General features: G+C 40.8%; 1 protein-coding gene across 3 annotated transcripts in view; it reads left to right on the forward strand.

Moving 5' to 3' along the window:
• Positions 1 to 19,724, forward strand: part of ITSN1 (intersectin 1) — a 221,103-nt gene that overhangs the window by 139,184 nt on the left and 62,195 nt on the right. For all 3 annotated transcript variants that reach the window (XM_068547009.1, XM_068547010.1, XM_068547011.1), the window contains 4 exons: positions 8,001 to 8,248; positions 11,391 to 11,550; positions 15,112 to 15,317; positions 16,097 to 16,179. In XM_068547009.1, coding sequence (XP_068403110.1) covers positions 8,001 to 8,248; positions 11,391 to 11,550; positions 15,112 to 15,317; positions 16,097 to 16,179 — 697 coding nt within the window. The remainder of the gene's footprint in view (positions 1 to 8,000; positions 8,249 to 11,390; positions 11,551 to 15,111; positions 15,318 to 16,096; positions 16,180 to 19,724) is intronic.

The raw sequence follows: 19,724 nt of genomic DNA on the forward strand, positions 1-19,724 counted from the left end.
TGTTTCCTAATGGCCTGAGGCTGCTTTATTCCTCCTGCCTGGTCTTTGAAATATCCTGTGCCTTTTAAAGCAGATTAATTGGAAATTATCTAAATACCATGCAATAGCAGGAATCTAAACATTATGAAGGTACAAAGCCATAGCAGAGAAGACCTCATTACAAAGTTGATTTTTATACTGCTTTAAAAAAAAAAAAAAAAAAGCCTAACATATTTGAAACTGGATTTTGTTGCAACACAAAGTGCAGAAAAGTAATGTTCTCTTCCTGAGATAAGGAAGTGTTACCAAATATTACCATAAGGAAATGTTACAGATGATCTGTATTTTAATGAGTATATATTGCTATTTTTTTGAAACATAGTCTTGTTACAATGGTACTGAGTCCTTTTCCTCAAATTGACTAGTTAAGCATCAGCCTCACTAGAAGAATAGAGTGTAAGTATACCATGAGAATGAAACATTTCATTAAACATGTATTTTGCCTTGCTTTCAAACCTTTGCTTTCCTGGTGGAGGTTAAAGGGGAATGGGTGAGTGCCTTGTGACTGTCAGGAAGTCTGCATCTTATTAAATGTTTCGTTCTCTTAAATCACTTTAATTCTGTGTAAGCACACATATCTTTGGGTGTTGTCGTGGCAGTAAAAAGATGTTTTGAGTTTGTGTAGTAAGTTGTGCTTAAAATAGAAAATGAAGAAAAAGGTGTAAATGTTTGTGTTACCAGGTTTCTGTTTGCTAGATTCCATGTAAGGGCTAACTTGAAGTTTCCATATTGGCAAATTATTAGGTCAAGTCTCTGTCTCAGATCATGGACAAAAATAAATTCCAAGTAGCTTAAACTTAAAACTTAAACTTAAACTTAAAAAATTCTTTTTTAAAAGGCTTTTTTTTTTCTAAGGAGAATATTGGAATAGTTTTCTAAGAAATGCCTTTCTGAGTTAAAACTAGAAGCCATCAATGACAAAAATGGACAGATTTGACAATATTAAAAACTTAAATCCTGTAGACTGCAAAATACATAGTAGACAAAGGGTCACTATCCATATTACATAAAGACTCTGAAAAGTTAATATGAAAGAAACCCACAGCTTTAAAATGTTGGCTGAGGATATAAGGAGACATATACAGATGAAGAAAAGTAAATGATTTAAAAAAAAATACAAAAAAGATGCTTCTTTCTTTGGTGATCAGGAAAATGCAAATTTTAAAAATGAGATAGCATTTTTCATCTCTCCGGTGAGCAAGTTTAAGAGTTTGATAATATTAAGCTTTGTCAAGAGTATAGGAAAGTGGATACAATATACATCGTCAGCATGGTTGTATGAATTGGCTAAGCCATTTGGAGGGCAATTTGGCAATACCTATTCAAATTTAAAACTCTCATTCCCCTTGACCTAGGAATTCTGTTACTCTCCCTCCTCTAGGCTGTTTTTAGCAAGTGCATGAATAAACGTGTCCATGGATGTTCACTGCAGCATTGTTGGTAAAAGCAGACAAGGAACAGCCCAGTATCCATCAGTAAGGGAATAGTTTAAATAAATTGTGATACAGCTAAACAATAAATATAATGAAGATGTTTTTAAAAATTACACAGATCTACATATACAAATAAACTCCAGTAAAAAAGCAGAAACAATATGTAGAGCATAGTTGCATTTGGTTAAATTAAAAGCTGTGTGTGTGTGTATGAATGTTTTTACATATATAGTTTACAGTCTCGCGGTATAGGCATCAAACTGTTAACAGTGGTTACCACTGGGCAGTTACAGAGGTGTCTTTCATGTTTAATTCTGTGTACTTCTATATTCATGTTTACAAATGTATTAACATTTGTAATTTTTAATGAAACACTAAAGATAAATCCAACTTCGACAACTATTAACAGAGAATGTCTCCCCAGGCCTGGAATGGTGTTTATTTTATCTCAGACATCCCACATATGTTAACGAAGGGGCTGTGCTGTGAGGCATACTGTATTCTCTTGCTGAGGGGACAGCGGTGGTGTCTTCATTTTGTACCACGAGGTGCAGCAAGACACCTCAAATGGCATTCTACTGTATCATGTTTGTGAGGCTAACAATCGGTACCCAACAATTGGAAATGGACATGTAATAGTAGCAATTTTTTTATTTCATGAAGTTTGCAGTTGAGAAACAGAATCGTGAAAAATACGCAATAGAACATTCCTAGCAATCTCTCTTGGTTGAATAATCAGGAGTTCACCTACTTTTGTGGGCACAGTAATCATCGGCTTCTCAGATTTCTCAAACTTCTTTGAAAAGTAGCTGACTATACCTGTTAGATTTTAGAAGTCTAGTAACGTTTTCTGTTTTAATGTAGGCAGTCTTGGAGGGGGCTTTAAAAAATATTTTGCTGTTAAAAAAACTTGAGTATCAGCCCAATTTTCTCCAAAAATATTTTTTCATGATTAACAAAAATTAAAGTGGTATTTTATATATAGTCCCGTTCTAAATGTTGTTGATAATACAAAAAAATATAAGATAATTCTGCCATTCATATGTTTAAAATCTCTTTAGAAAAATAGGGAGAAACACATGAAAAGGCCATTGTGTGATGAAGTTCCCAGTGAATGCTCACTAACTGCTAGGAATGTAAAAGAGGAAAGAAATCAGAGTGAACTAAGGTGCTCAGGGAAGACTTCTGAATGGAAACATCTTAATTGAGTTTGACCTGGACAGCTAAGGCTTAGATACTTTGAAAATCTATGGCCTGTCTTCTGATCTGGAGGTCCCAATACCTGGAGGGTGAATAAGTCCAATTTGACATCCACAATGTATTGGAATAGCATAAGAGATTAGGGACTTCCCTGGCAGTCCAGAGGTTAAGACTCCACACTTCCAATGCAGGGGGCACAGATTCGATTCCTGGTCCGGGAACTAAGATCCCACATGCCACGTGGCCAGAAAAAAAAAGAAATTGGAACACCTCTGCTCACTGCCATTTTGTTGAAGTTTATCTTAAGAAAACAGGCTGATCATCTACTCAGCTGGTTTTAAATGGTGCAGGGCTGAGTGCATCAATCCTGCTCAGGGACCTTAAAAAAAAAACACAAAAAAACCCCACAGCCAATCCAGGGCTCATCCCCAGAGACTGTGGGAACTTTTCATCCATATTTAGGATTCAAAATCTTGTCCAGGTGGTTCTATCAGGGAGTCAGTTTAGGGAACCACTGATCTAACCTAATCTCTTTTCTGTCAGGACTAATCCCAAGTCATTCTGGAAAATATCCTCTTCTTAGAGATACCCAAAAAAGGAGACTTCTTTAGGGGCTGTCAGTCATCAACCAGTCAATTCATTCAGAAAGTTGTTTATCTTCTAATTTAGTGTTTCTTTTGTAGCAATTTAAACTCATTCTTTTTTCCTTTTCTTTTCTTGATGGAGAATTGTTTTTGGGATTTTTTTTGTTTTGTTTTTTTTCAGTGTAGTCAGTACCTTTTATTTCCTGCCTTTCTTAGATTTCCATAATCTTAACATCTGAGCCATTGCTGTGTTGAGGGATCAGCACATACCTGATTCCAGGGGTGGACCAAATCCAGCCCATGCCTGTTTTGTAATAAAGTTTTACTGGAACACATTCAGGCGTGTTCATTTACATATTGCTTACAGCTGCTTTTGTGCTACAGCTGCAGAGTTGAGTCGCTGCGAGAGTTAAGGAAAATTTTGCCGACCTCTAGATTAGCGCTTTAGAAAACAGTTTTAATATCCTCATCCAGGAGTTTAGGGGGAAACCTTTTATTTCCAAACTAGCAAATGTACGAAACATGTGCTTCTCCCCACATTCTGCAGCACATCCCAGGCAGCTGCACCGGTGGGTCTAAGTTGGTACACAGTTTAAACCTGTTTGCTGTCCATGCCCTTTGTCCTGCTTGTGAGGGGAGAGGGGATTTCTGTTACCCTTCTTTGTGACAAGGTCAGAGGCTTTAAAAATCTTACTGTCACCATGATGATGGCGGTCATGAAGCATATAAACATTGAGAAAAGAAATATGATATTATTGGGTTTCAGCCACGTGTACTTGAACCTGATCCGCTGTGTGCATTTGACTGTTGCATCAGTGCCCTACAGTATGCAGTGCATAATTATTAACAGTTCGTAGACTAGATCTGTAACATATTCCCAGACATTTAAGCAACATTTGGGGTTTGTGCTTCCCACGTTGATGTTTCATTAGAATGACCCCACATGCTTTGAGGTGTTGCTGTGGAGCTGATTAAATGAAATTGTATGAAGACCAGTATTGTTGGGCTTCCCTGGTGGTGCAGTGGTGAAGAATCCGCCTGCCAATGCAGGGGACATGGGTTCGAGCCCTGACCCGGGAAGATCCCACATGCTGCAGAGCAACTAAACCCGTGCGCCACAACTACTGAGCCCTGCGCTCTAGAGCCCGCGAGCCACAACTACCGAGCCTGCGTGCCACAACTACTGAAGCCTGCGGCGCCTAGAGCCCGTGCTCCGCAACAAGAGAAGCCACCACAATGAGAAGCCCACGCACCGCAATGGAGAGTAGCCCCCGCTCGCCGCAACTAGAGAAAGCCCACATGCAGCAACGAAGACCCAAAGCAGCCAAAAATAAATATTAATTAATTAATTTTTTTAAAAGACCAATATTGTTAATATCAAAATCCCCCTGACTTACAGCCACCGATAGACGAATCTACCCTATGTGTGTATAAGTCCACATTATAGCCAGCCACATTACAAAGAAGTCTGTGTGCTTGACTTTGCTTATTCTATCCTAATTTTATGTCCCGTTTTTCCACAATGGGATCGGCATTTTGAGTACAGCTTTTCAAATCCAGGAAGGAATGTTTCTCATTTTCATATGAGACCCCTTATGCTTTTTCTAAGTGGTTAATTTAATTTAATGTTAGGAGGGAATTTTTATTATAACCTCTGAACCTTAAAATTAAAATTTAATTACTCATTAAAATTAATGGATTCATATAAGAATAGATCAAACTAATTGAGATTATTGTTTGTTCAAGTTGACTGATGGATTTCCTTGGTTAAAAGTGAAATACTGATTTCACTATTGCCCTCAAGGATGGCAGAAACTCTTATTTGCAGGGATAAGGAGCTGATGTGGCACCCTCTCCCCTTCCTGAGTACCACTTTCAGTGGTGAAGCCTGCTTTCTGTCATATCAGGGGACAAGGCTGGGTGTGATTAACTAGGGTGTGAGCTAGACCTGCCCATAGGGTGGAACATTTCCTCAGGGCTTCAGATCCAATTCAAGATGTCAAGCAAAAGTCTGGTTAACCAGGTAAGACCCATGTCTCAAGGGAATGACAGTGGGTCACAGGACATAATTAAGTAAAGCAGCTGGCATTCAAGGAGGTCCAACTAGCTTAGACCAGTAGGAGTTTGATAGGTCGTGATCAGGGATCACATTCCAGCCCCTACAGGAAGATAGGAAGGCCAACCCCGAGGGCATAAGGTACTAGACAGGTTTCTAGAGCAGGGAACTCCCCATAGAGAACCAGAAATCTCTGGTTACCTAAAGTAAACAGGGTCAAATAGAGGCCAGGCTTTTAGAACAGGGCAAAAGAGAACTGCAGTAGAGTCAGAGCTGGACAACAGGAGAGATGGCTTTAGAAAATCTGTTATTAAGCACGTCTCGTATGCCAGGCAGTGTTCTAGATACTTATGATTCCTTACAACAACTATTATAAAACAGGTACTGGTATTATCCTTCATTGTACAGATGAAGAAACCAAGGCACCAAGAGATTACACTTTGCCCAAAGTCAACCAGCTAATAATATAGAAGTGGTGTTAAAACTGAGGCAGTCTAATTGCAGAGCCCTACTCTTAATCATGACACTTTGCAGTCTTTTTTTTTTTTTTTTTTTTTTTTTTTATTTAATTTAGGCTGCGTTGGGTCTTCATTACGGTGTGCGGGCTTCTGATTGCGGTGGCTTCTCTTGTTGCAGAGCACAGGCTGTAGGCGCGCGGGCTCACTAGTTGTGGCACGTGGGCTCAGTAGTTGTGGCTCACGGGCTCTAGAGCACAGGCTCAGCAGTTGTGGCGCAGGGGCTTAGTTGCTCCGCGGCATGTGAGATCTTCCCGGACCTGGGCTCGAACCCGTGCCCCTGCATTGGCAGGCGGATTCTTAACCACTGCACCACCAGGGAAGCCCCACTTTGCAGTCTTGAGGTGAAGCGATTGTGTCTGGCTCCAGCTCCTCACTCACTGCTGCCAGACCTCACCTTTGGTCCTGGGACGTGTGGAGGGGGCAGGAACTGGGCTCTTTAACCCGCTGAGAAGCTGGGGAGGCCCTGGCTCAGCCTGACCTAGAAACAGCTGTGTTTTCAGTGCAAAACAGCTATAAAGTTAAAATGCGTCATAATATCACCAATAAATATAAACAAGAGAGAAAAGGCGTCTAGCCATTTGAGTTCAGCAGAAAATAAGATCCAAGTGGGGAAAAAATGTCACCTTAAATCCTCATCTGGAGAAACAGTTCGGGCTGCCCAGAAAAAGGAAAGAAAGAAGAAAACAATGCGGGGCAGCTGAATGAGAAGTGGCGCACGTGCTCACATTGATACAAGTGTTAGCACCGGAACTGTAAAGCCAAAAATAGAACCTTTGGAAGCAGTGTTGCTATCTCGGGGAACTCCTTTTTGGAGAGTTCTCAGCTTTAAAAACTGCTTTTACCCATGACAATAGGGTTCCTAACGTAGAGAGAGCAGCAAGGAAGCTCTCCTATGGACTGAATATTTTATAAATAACATGCAGAATTAAGTAGAAAGTCCTGTATTCTACTTTCTCCACCCCTACCCCAGGCATTTTTTTTTTAATTCAAATAAGCTAATAAGCATTATACCATATTACTCTACACTGAATACAAACAGATGTTTGGTTCCATAGTTATTTGCTTTGGGGTTTTTGTGGGGTTTTTTTAACTGAATATTTGAACGGGTTAGAAAACTGGTATTTTTGCCACTTTTTCCAAAATCATTGTTAAGACCCTACATACTCATTTATGTGATTTCGAAAAAGCAGCATTAAGGTCCAATGTACTACCTCCTTAGGCAGTATATTATGCAATAAAAATAGGATAAGGTCTCTGACAGAACCTTATTTGACTTATTGTAATGAAAATAATTTTCTACTAGTGAATGTAATTGTCCTCAAATTGATCTCCTGTTGCTTATAAAATAGTGAGAGTAACTTCTAAAGATAAGTAGAATCATTCTGGTGATTTTGACTAATCCTTTTGGTCAGAATTAAAATAAAATGCCAACATTAAAAACACAGTTGTAATAAATCTCTGAAATTTTTTAACAGCAGAATCCTATATTCTCATGTGCATGTTTGTGAATATTAAAGTGAAATTTATACAAAAGAAAACTCTAGGACTTTAATAAAATTAATTGTTGCTGTAAATAATCATTTCCTTAATTTTCTCGTCATGTATCTGTGGAGCTTTTAAATGGCTAAACACAGCAGCCAGTTTTACTTGCTGTAGAAACCATCTAAGGCTCTATTTTTTATCTTGTCCCTATGCTGAATAAGTACTGCTTAGTTTAGAGATTTTTTTTAGAGTGCTAAATTCATATTGATTGCACCCTTTGCTTTGTTTTAAATAATAAACCTAAGTCAAATTATTTTTAACAATTACATGACTTCCTGAGTGATGAAGTCTGTCACATCACTTTCTAATTCAAAGTAGCTCTAAAAATTTAAACTGTAGGCCTTATTAGGATTCCTTATTGGTCTTAACTGCTATTACTAGGGGAAAAAGAAAAAGCTAAACAGGCACAAAAGACTAAGAACTTGAATTATAGCACCTACTGTTTCTTCAGAGTTAAAGTTTAGAGACCATTTTTCCAGACTCTTAGACTAAGAATAAAGTGAAGAAATGTCTGTGCCGTGTGTTAGTCTGACCGGGTCAGAGGCGGGGGCTTTGTTCTGGTAGAGTGTTTGGTGTCTTTAGGGGTTGATTTAGTTCCACTGAATTAAACTTTATGACTTTCCTGCAGGTGGATGAAAGCCAAACTGGAGAACCGGGTTGGCTTGGAGGAGAATTAAAAGGAAAGACAGGATGGTTCCCTGCAAACTACGCAGAGAAAATCCCAGAAAACGAGGTTCCTGCCCCAGTCAAACCAGTGACTGATGCTGCCTCCACCCCTGCACCCAAACTGGCTGTACGTGAGACCCCGACTCCTTCCGCGGTGACCTCTGCAGAGCCCTCCGCGACCCCCAACAACTGGGCCGACTTCAGCTCCACGTATGTGTAGGATGCTATTTCTGATGATTTTTGAAATCCCAGCTTAGTGATCTTTTAAGTGTTGTTATAGTCTTGGGTTGTACCTCTGAGTAATTTTCATGGCCACTTTCTCTGGTCTTCCGGCAAATGGTGGATTGCATTCTCTGACCTGGATTTAATTATATCATTGCTCAACAATGATTTGCCCTGGGATAAAGTAAAGCCTATGACCCTTGTTTCGTTCAATAATTTGTCTGTATCTTACATTCTTGTGGAAGAAATGGAGAAATACAGTTTCCTAATAATGTGCTTGACACCCCTGACAGCAAATATTTAGAGTCATTTCCTGCATGGAAATAGCACTTTTTTTTTTTTTTTTGCTGGACAGAAACAGAAATTGAATTTAGTCATGTGGTTTTGAATAAGATAGAAAGCTGTTTCCTGGGAAGCTTTTCTCTTTCATCAGTCCTGTACAAACGTACAGCAGAGCGAAGAGATGTGTACTCTTGGCCGCTGTTCGTGCTATGCCTTTGGTCATCAGGAAATGGCATTAAAAACAGTGTGTAAGGGCTTCCCTGGTGGCGCAGTGGTTGAGAATCTGCCTGCCAATGCAGGGGACATGGGTTCGAGCCCTGGTCTGGGAAGATCCCACATGCCACGGAGCAACTGGGCCCGTGAGCCACAATTACTGAGCCTGCGCGTCTGGAGCCTGTGCTCCGCAACAAGAGAGGCCGCGATGGTGGGAGGCCTGCGCACCGCGATGAAGAGTGGTCCCCACTTGCCGCAACTAGAGAAAGCCCTCGCACAGAAACGAAGACTCAACACAGTCATAAAAATAAATAAATAAATAAATAAAAGAACGTGAATTTCTAAAAAAAAAAAAAACAGTGTGTAAGCAGAGGTTTGAAAGGAGAGGTGAAGCCGCTATCCACGCTTCCAGTTATAGAACTGGTCTAGGTGTGCAGTAGTCTAAAAATATTTTATACTGGCATTCAAGTAAAAGGGACGTAATAAGTGTTTTGTTGTTGTTGTTTTGTTTTGTTTTTAAATTTATTTATTTATTTATTGTTGTGTTGGGTCTTCGTTTCTGTGCGAGGGCTTTCTCCAGTTGCGGCAAGCGGGGGCCACTCCTCATCGCGGTGCGCGGGCCTCTCACTATCGCAGCCTCTCTAGTTGCGGAGCACAGGCTCCAGACGTGCAGGCTCAGTAGTTGTGGCTCACGGGCCTAATTGCTCCGCGGCATGTGGGATCCTCCCAGACCAGGGCTCGAACCCGTGTCCCCTGCATTGGCAGGCAGATTCTCAACCACTGCGCCACCAGGGAAGCCCCAGAAGTGTTTTAAATTTGTTTTCAAGTCTGATCATCTTTCAGAAGAAACAAATTGAAGGCAAGGAGTCAGGGCATAATGCTGGAGAAAGATCAGGTGGAGGAAATAGAGGAGAGAGAGGTGAGTGATGACCAAGGGCAGGAGGAAGTGGAGGGAAGGATGTAAGGAATAGCAAGTTTTTCATACTTACAGTTTCACATAAATTGTTGAAAGTGCTAATAAAGAAGGCCCTCCCTATCTAATCTCTGCTAAAAAGTAGTCTTTTATTAGCGTGATTGAAACCAAGTTGAAATTCTCCTCTCGATTGTTTTTTTCTTAATTGAAGTATAGTTGATTTATAATATTGTGTTAGTTTCAGGTGTACAGCAAAGTGTTTCAGTTATATATCAGTAAGTCCCCTCATACGAACCTTCAAGTTGCGAACGTTCAAAGACACGAACGTGCATTCGCATGTCCAATCACGTAAGTCAGTTCACACGTCTGGCGTACATTGTCACATGGTTGTTCTTTTGTGTACTTTATGGTACTGTGTAGAGTACAGTAGTACAGTATCTTTATTTCAAGCCCAAGATGTCGGGAAGCAAGCATTAAAGCAGCAGTAATGTAGCTGGTACTGTACTGTACTTTTCAAGGTATTATATTGTAAGATTAAAAATGTTTTCTTTATTTTTGTGTTTGTTTTTTATGTATTATTTGTGTGAAAAGTATTATAAACCTATTACAGTACAGTACTATATAGCCGATTATGTTAGTTGGGTACCTAGGCTAACTTTGTTGGACTTATGAACAGATTGGACTTTCGAATGAGCTCTCGGAACAGGACTCGTTCGTATGTAGGGGACTTACTGTATATATTTTTTCAGATTCTTTTCCATTATAGGTTATTACATGACATTAAATATAGTTCCCTGTGCTATACAGTAAATCCTTGTTGCTTATCTATTTTGTGTATAGTAGTTTGTATTCCCTGTCTTGATTTTGATTGAAAAGTTCTGACTTTGGAAACTAAAGCTTGCACTAAAATAGAAGACAAGCGCTGTGTTTTCCAGGATTTTGTTCTGCTGTGGATCCAGTCAGTGTTACTCTCTTGCTCAATAAATGTGTGGTCTGCAGCTCTCCTGCTATAATTCCAGGCTTCTTATTTTCCAAACCCTGAATCAGGATGTGCCATCTATCAAAGGAAATATTTTAATGTTCAAATTTGTTTATGTCTTATAAAGATTTTTAAAAAGTCAATTGAATTTAAATCTGCACTGACACAGATGTGTTTATTTAAAATTATAAAGTCGCAAAATTAAAACCATCCCCGATATCAGGACAACAGGTTGCTCTAAGGATACCACTGGTAGTTACCATGGTATCCGAGCACATGGCCTGGTGCTTGCTGTGTGATGATGGGACAGAGAGATGGTATTACTAAGCACCAGCTGCTGGGCTGGCATGTTTTCACATGTGGTGCGAGACTTCTTCTTTGCTTATTTAGCATTGTCTTTACAAATGAAGATAATGATCACGTGAGGATGTTTCTCTGGGGCTTTCTCGTTACAAAGTATTTCTCTATGTGGTATTTCATGTGACCCTCACAACTAACCAGAGTGGCACAATATTGTTCCCATTTTATCAACGAGGAAATCAAGATTCAGAGAAACTACTAGAATTTGCCTGAGACCCATCGCTAGTGTGTGACGGTCAGAGCCAAACCCAAGTCCAGTGCTCTTTCCCCCTCCTTGTTCTTAAACAAGCCCCATGCACATCCTGGGTGTATGTTTATGGCGGGAGAAACGCCGGTGCATCGGGAAGTCCTTGCCACTCACGGTGGCGTGCTTCGCCTTCCAGGTGGCCCACCAGCACGAATGAGAAACCAGAAACCGACAATTGGGATGCGTGGGCAGCCCAGCCCTCCCTCACCGTTCCGAGCGCCGGGCAGTTGAGACAGAGATCAGCCTTCACTCCAGCCACAGCCACGGGCTCCTCTCCATCTCCTGTTTTAGGCCAGGTAACAGCATCGATGGGAGCAGGAGGGCCTCGAGTGCCTGTGTGGGGCGGACAGATTCAGCCAGTGCTTGTTGTCAATGTCATTTAGGAGTAAGCCTCATTATATGCATCTGGGTCGGCTGGCAGGGCGGGATCCAGTTCACATTTTCCCAGTAGAGGGAATAGTGACAGTTCAGAGGATGGCGTTCAGACATTTGAACTCCATCTTGAACAGTGGGTAAGAGCTTATTAGGAAACGGAGAGGGCTGGCATGTCAGACAGAAAATACTGTGAGGGTATCACATCATTTTTAATCAGCTATACTCCAGTATGAAATAAAAAGTTAAAAAGAAAATAATGTGAGGAGAGGCTTTAGGTAGGAGGTCAGAGAGTGTTTCGGGAAAGTCATGGGTCAGTCCATTTGGCTAGACCATTGAATATTTATCAAAAAAGATAGACCGATTACAGATTAATGGGAAGCTCTTAAATGCCTTGCTAAGAAAGTAATTTCAGAAAGGGTAATAAATAAAGGAATTTATTCCTTTATTTATTTAATAAATAAAGGAATGGAATTTTTATAAATAGTCAAACCAAACAGCGAAATTGCCCGTCTGGCAGGCATTTGGGGGTCAGGGACAGTTTCTGCTCGGGGAACAACCAGAGTGAACACAGGCTCCGGGCAGATTCAAGTGGAGGGTGGTGTGTGCAGGAAGATTCGAGTCGGGGACACGGGGGCACTGACAACAGTTGAAGAGGGTGGAGCCCCAATGCCTGTGGGAGCAAAAAGGAAAGGAAAGGTCTGGGACTGAGAAAAAGATTTGACTTTACAGGGGAACAAGGAAGGCAGAAAGAGAAATTGATTTTTAGCGAGAAGAAGTTGGGTTTTAGACGTGTTAATTTTAAGGTGAGAGGGGGACAGCCAGGTCATTCTGTCTGGCCGGAATTGGGACATAGATCAGATCTCAGGAAATGAGTGAGCTCTTCAAAGGAGAGAGAGTGCACGAAGATGGAAATTGCACAGAGCGTGTGTCTCCTCTGACCTGGGAGTACGGCAGCTCCTGAGAGGAGCTGCCCCTTTTCTTTGCATCTGTCCCAGCTCAGCAGGCGGCACAAGTGTCATGCTCAGCCGTGGTGACTCTGGTGGAGGAGGGCTCAGGACCAGGAGAATGAGGGGAAGTTGAAGGCTGTTTCCAGAAAGCGGGGGTGGTGGTGCTCATATTATTAAAGGCGGTGGTCTGGGCAAAGAGGCAAGTAGAACCTATCTGTGATCTGGGAAAGAGCAGGATAAACCAGATCGTAGAGGGATACAGAGGAAATGTTTGGTGGGAAAGTGGAAAGATCTGGTGAAAGGACAGAGAAGGAGCAGAGAAGAAGGAGGACAGGACGCAGCCACGTGGCCAGTGGAGAAAGGGACTGAAAAGTTGAGCACCAGAGAATCTAAGTGGAAGCAGCATTAAAAGCACAGAAAAGAAGACAGGCTTCTTTTTCTTCTGGGAGAGGAAGGGTGAAGAGAGGTTGGAGAAAGAGGGAAAGGAGTTCAGGTTGTGCTCTGGGCAGCTTTTTCAGGAGGGGCCCCCGAGGGCCTGCGGAGCATGCATGAAAGGAATTGAGTAAAGAAGGATGAAGCCTGACGTGGCTGAATGTGTGTAACTGGTCATCACACATTATCTTGGTTTTCTCCAGCAATACTGCACAGTTTGGGACTAGAAATAATAACAGTAACATAAGCCACCCCTGTTAAGATTATCACTCTCATAGCTGCTCCAAGGATACATCCTGTTACACTTTCTTAACCACCTTTTGAAGAAAGTGTCTCTGTTTTAGAGATGTGGAAACTGAGGCCTGGAGAGATTAAACAGTTGTCCAAGGTCACACAATTAGTAAGTGACAGACTTGGGATTCAAACCCAGAGTCCGTGTTCTGCCTGATTCCACGCTGGTTATTCAGGTATCTCCACGTGGAAAGATGGACAGGGCAGGTGCAGCAAAGATTTCTCGGGGTGAGAGGTTATGAAATACTGGAGCCCAGGTGAAATGGCAGAGACTAAACGGAAGTGATGGAGAGGATTAGGCAACACAGAAGCGCTGAGATCCACGGCTCCGGTGTGAGGCGCCCTGCAAGCGCGAGGTGGGGACACGGCGGGCAGAGACTCTGTGGTCCTGGGGGGCGTTTGGAATCCAGAGACCCCTCCTCAGTTCTGAAGACTGGGCGGAGTGTACAGTCGAGATGTAAGGAAATAGGGATGTCATAGGTCTAAGAAGGCGAGAACCCACGGAGACCAACATGGAAGCCGAAACTCTTCGACCTGTCATAAATTCTCCACTTGTCAGACATAATCACAGTTAAATGTCATTATGAAAATATCTTCTACAGGCAAGTCCAAGTTGGTTCTGAATGAACTGTCATTGGGCATTATCCCTTGTTCTTGTCCATTTACGTATATAATCGAAAGTTGACGTTGTTGTATTTTATAGTATTGTTTTAAGATACTGTAACTGTTTTATGTTACAGTCTTAAAAAAGATAATAAATGCCTCACCCTGCCTTTCCAGCCTCATCTCCTACGCCACCCCTCCATGAGACTAGGCCACACGCACCCCCAGATTGCGCTTCTCCTCCTGGACACTGCGGGACAGCATCTCGCGGCCGTGCCCTCCGCCTGGAGTGCCCTTCCTCCAAAGCCCTAGCTATCAAAATCCTTCTGGTCCTTCAAGGCCTAGCTCAAACGCTGCCTCCTCTGTGAAACTCCCCCTGTTGCCCTCAGGCAGCATTAATCCCTCTTTTCTCTCTGTTCCCGCAGTGAATAGTTGGAACCTCTTAGCGTATTTCATTCTGCCGGGTGGTAGGCATAGTTGTTTGTATCTCTTTCTTCCTCATGAATTATGAGTTCCTTGGTAATAATATCATACTGCCCATTTTTATAGTGCTTTCTGGTTAATAAAGTGTTTTAAGCTAAATTATTTTGGGGAGGCAGAGATGGCATTTTATTCATCTTTGTATATGGTTTGCATATAGATGTATTTATAGTAAATGGGGATTACAGTGGATTTATGCTTGCCAAACCCCTGTTCCTCTAAAAAGGAACTGAAACAAGCCCAATCCAATGCAAGGTGTATTTCCCTGTGTCCACCTAAACTAAGACATCAGTTAATTACCTTTTGAGATTTCATAAGGTTTCTGCTCTGGTATTAATCCCCCACTAAACACCCAAATCCGATTGGAAATTGGCAGGAGTGGGAGTGCCCTGGGCAACTTGAGACTTAAAATAGAACCCAAACAGAAAAGGCACACAGCCAGGTGCAACAGACTAAACACGACCTCCTGGCTTGTTTAAATGGAGAATTCTAGATGGCCCGACCACGGCTTTGTGAATAGGCTAGCAGATTTTCACCTCCACTTTTGGAGATAAACAGTTACTGCGAACAATGGTGCGTGTGGCACCAGTGCTGTGCTGAGGCAGGGTCCTCCGTGGCTGCGCGTGTGCCTGCTTGTGCCCATCGCGGGGGAGGAGCCAGTGTTCACGTCACCTGAACGGATAACAAGTCACAGAGTGATGAGAGGTCCTTTATGTTCTTCCACACAAGGGCGAAAAGGTGGAGGGGCTACAGGCACAAGCCCTGTATCCTTGGAGAGCCAAAAAAGACAACCATTTAAATTTTAACAAAAATGATGTCATCACCGTCCTGGAGCAGCAAGACATGTGGTGGTTTGGAGAAGTTCAAGGCCAGAAGGGTTGGTTCCCCAAGTCCTACGTGAAGCTCATTTCAGGGCCCATAAGGAAATCTACGAGGTATGTTTGTATTTATCTGCTTCTATTGGATGAAAACCATGTCAGGCATGAAATTATTGTTTGCACTAGTTACGATTCATAGATAGGAGTTGCAGGATTATTTTGTCTTTAAACTGGATCTTTTAACTGCAAAAATTAGGGTACGTGGCAACAGGGGAGAGCCTCTTACAGATAAATGGTCATTTTTTTCCCTTGCTCATAGAAGCCTGTATATCCTGTTTTTCATTGAATTATGCATGAGGGAATTCTACTCTGAGACCTGGAACATTCTTGGGGATTTGTTGGAGATTATGCCCCTCTTCATGCTTAGTATCCAATACTGTTCCAGACATACAGGACTACTTAGAGGCCCAAAGCATTTGGGAAAATTTATGGAAGAATGAATTATCTTTTTCATTAGGATACTTATAGCATGGAACCTTGACATAAAGGTTGTTGTTTAATTGTTCTAACCGTGTAGATGGTCAAAACAAATTATGAGCTTCAAGAAGAGATGAAGAGCAAAAATATTGAATGAGCATCTGTCAGTCATGCTTTGAAATAGACCAGTACATTAGCTGTGTATCCAGCAAAGCAAAGTGCTGGCAAACAAGGATGTGAGCTTAGAATCAGGCCTCTGTGGCCCCTTGTGATGTGTTTTGACTTAGCTGAGTGCATCTATTTCAGCTGTAGATGATCAATGCTTTAAATGTTAAACAGTTTTTAAAAAGAAAAATCAGTGTCATTTGTACTGTTTTCTTTGAGGGTGAAAATTAAAATACTTTCCCCCCCTCTTCCAGCATGGATTCTGGTTCTTCAGAAAGTCCTGCTAGTCTAAAGAGAGTAGCTTCCCCAGCAGCCAAGCCGGCCGTGTCAGGAGAAGGTGAGAACCTGACTCAGATCATGTTCTTTAGAAGGTGGAGGGAATCGTGTAATACAGTGAATGTTGGAAATGAAGTTGGATTTCATGTTTAAATAGTTTACATTAATTTACGTTCATTATATTAAACTCTAAGGTAAAATGAGGTTTAGCTCTTTACAAAGTCATAGTACTTTATGGAGACTTTCAAAATACTATCAGATACATTGATCATAAAAACTGAATTTTCTATTTATGTTTGATTATGAGCCCTTTGACTCTTGAAAGAGGCCCGTCAGAGTCACTAAGGACCAAGTTCTCTGAGCATCTCTACAGCTAATTTGTGGTGGTTGCTATTTTTCTGACTTTATACAGATAAGTATTTTGGTTTAAAGCCATAACTATACAGTTCAGTAAAACTGTCACAGTAACATCAGTGCCATTTGTACCCCAAATGAAACAGAAGTTTCATTTCTGTGTTCCATGTAAATAACTACACCAGATTATTTAGGCCTAAAAATTGTATTTTGAGTGTTTATTACACAAATAATTAATTGCTTTATTTCCTCTTCTTCATGACATAATCTTTTCGATTATATATGCCAATATATGGTATAGGTTTAAAAATGAACAAAACCTACATAATTCAGGCTTTAATGGTAAAAATCTCATGTCTTTTCTTCATTTGGTCCATGAGCGCTACCCAAGTTAGACAGGCTTTCCATGTTGAAGTATGAACAGTGTTTGTAGCTAACAGATGTCTACACGACTGTATAGTAGATTTTCATAGGTTCCTTGAATTAATTCCATGAGGGTGGAATCTTTCATTCAGTTTGTTTGCCATTATGAGACTTACATTCCTTAGAAACTTTGCCTTATGAAAAATAGAATTGTTAAAGCAATTGTTTCAATGGAGACAGCAAGGGTTAAAATTTAATGGTATTTCAGATAGTAACAAAGTTACTTGTTCAAGAGGAATTTCAGAAGTAAAAAATTTTTTTAGTTTATAGGTATAGCTGTAAAACTTCATCATCACTGAACAAATCCAGTATTTTATTGTATCCAGTTTTTGCCATTACCACCAAAACTATCGTTAGGATAGTTCTCTTCATACATTCTTGTCATCTTAATGACTTTTTTTATCCACTGTTAGGAGAACAGGCAAAAAGGTCTTTTAAACACAGCACATGTAGTCAGTATTATGTCAGGCAAATTATGTGTGCCTCCTGTCCCCCCAAATTCAGTGTGTTATATCCATTCAGTCTCACTGGAGCACCAGAGTTTGTATCCTGGCTCTCTCACCTAGTGACCATTTAATTTTAGTCATGCCTTAACTCCCTTATCTGTAAAATTGGCATAATAATCACCACTTGAGGTAGGAAATGATTACAAGGCTTATGAGATAATAGTGTAAGCTTTTGGAATAAAGGCCAGTAAATGTCTGCTACTTTTATTTCCTTTTTGCTTCATTTCCTGGATTTATTGATAGTCACTTAAAGCAGTGAGCTTTCTCATCCAACAGCTGGGTTTTTTTGTTTTTGTTTTTCTGTTTTTAGCATCTTTATTGGAGTATAATTGCTTTACGATGGTGTGTTAGTTTCCAACAGCTGGGTTGATGAATGTTGATTTGTTTTGAAACATTGTACAGAGACCTCTACACTTCAGACCTCAATAAGTAGGTCACAGATGAACCACACACATCCTTAAAGTTGGGCAACAGAAGAGAGTTAAATTCTAACCTCGGTTGGCATTTATTACATCCATTTTGAAATGATTTAGGTATTAGAAATTTGAGGAGAGATTGCTGGCTTTCTGGAGGGGTGTGGGAGGACACTGACATCTGAAATTCTGAGAAAAGGTACTTAAATATATTAATGGACCAGTTATCAATACTGTATTAAATGTAATCAGATTTTACGTAAACCAGAAACCAGATTAAATAGATGGTCAATTTGGGTAGCTCTTAAAATATGGGCTTGGGAATGGCCAGTGCCCTGTGTTACACGTCTGGTGAAGAGGGTCTAAGTGGTGAGGAGCCCCCGCATAGCGGTCCTCATGTCTCCCTGTTTTCATTGAATCAGAAGGTCCTCGCAGATGCCTGCGTGCACACAGCGCAAGTAAAGCCACAGTCTTTCCCGTCTCCTTGGTATCTTCTGCTGCAGTGTGAAGTTCAGCTAGAGTTCACGCTTCTGAAGTTTCTTAAGCATTTCGAAAGTGACTTCAAACTTTGGATCCATTTTAAGAAAGTGACTTTTAAGTGCAGGAATCACTGGGAAAAGTATTGATTGCCAAGGATCCAATCTTAAATGGCCAAACATGAGCTAAGGAACAAGTAACGGAACAAAATGAAAAGGGAAGGGTCAGAATATTGAGAAATCAGAAAAAGGAATATATTAATGAAAAAACAATGTCTTTATTCAAGCTGCCAAACTTTGATTTCCTTGTGTGGGAAATCATTTTTCCAGTTTTAACTGTGGAGGTGTGTGTCACCAGTGCTGGAGGGCTAAAGACAGAGAGGCTTCTGTTCTGCCTTGTACGTTTGGATGACCTTGTATCTCGGGGTCTGCTGGCCTCAGCCTGCAGGTCAGCACAGCGAGGCTGAAGTGGCCCCTTGGAGAGCTGCCGACATTAGCATAAGCATTAGGAGGATTTGTGTTTTTTGGTGTCTGTTTTAGCTTTCATTAGTGCCTCCTGCAGAGGCTCTTATAATTAGACAGTGGAGTCCTCCATACTAAATTAATTGACATTAAGCTCTGCATTTAAGGATTATCATATGAAATTTTAGCAAGAAACACTCCATCCATCATCCATCATAAAACGAACTTTTCGGGTAAATGGTGTTTTGTTGTGTTTTTTTGTTTTGTTTTGTTTTGTCATTTTTTTTGGGGGGGGGTTGCTTTTTGCTTTTTGAAAAATACACAAAGGCCTAGGATAAAATGGACAAAAAGTGGAAATAAGAAACGTATGTTCATCTTTCCAGAAATCTTTTATTCTCTACCTAGTGTAGTGTCTAGAATTTCGTGTCAAATGATCTTTCTGAGAGTGTGACTTGGTTTCTAAGCCTTAGTAAAGTCAGCTGTTTATAATTCAAAAGAAAAACTTCCTCTGGAATGCACATCCTTCACATTCAAGACAGTAAAGAACATTAATTCTTGTCCTTTACGACTAAATTACATGAATAATCAAATGTAAGAAACTGTGATTTGTCTTTTCCACTTGTTCAGAAAGGCGTGATTATTTTCTGGGATTGGGTAGACACTACTTTTATCAGCAGTCCACTCTACCTGTTTATACTTGAATGACAAGAAGATGTCCGTTTTTAACTAAAGAATATATATTTTAAATTTTGTGTTCTAACAGCTTCCTGCCATCTGTGTATATGGCACAATAGGACTTAAATTTTCACCGAGGCACTTGAATAATGAAAAATGTGTCTTATTTAATTGACATAAAGGATATACCACGTCTAAAAGGTTTCTAAAATGGTGACTTGGTACCTTCAAAAGTGAATTACAGATATTTGATGAGCTCACCAAGGAGCCTGCATGTCAGTGCATCTAACCCACTGC

Source organism: Eschrichtius robustus, chromosome 6, assembly GCF_028021215.1.
Source record: "Eschrichtius robustus isolate mEscRob2 chromosome 6, mEscRob2.pri, whole genome shotgun sequence".
In the NCBI taxonomy this organism is placed as follows: Eukaryota; Metazoa; Chordata; class Mammalia; order Artiodactyla; family Eschrichtiidae; genus Eschrichtius; species Eschrichtius robustus.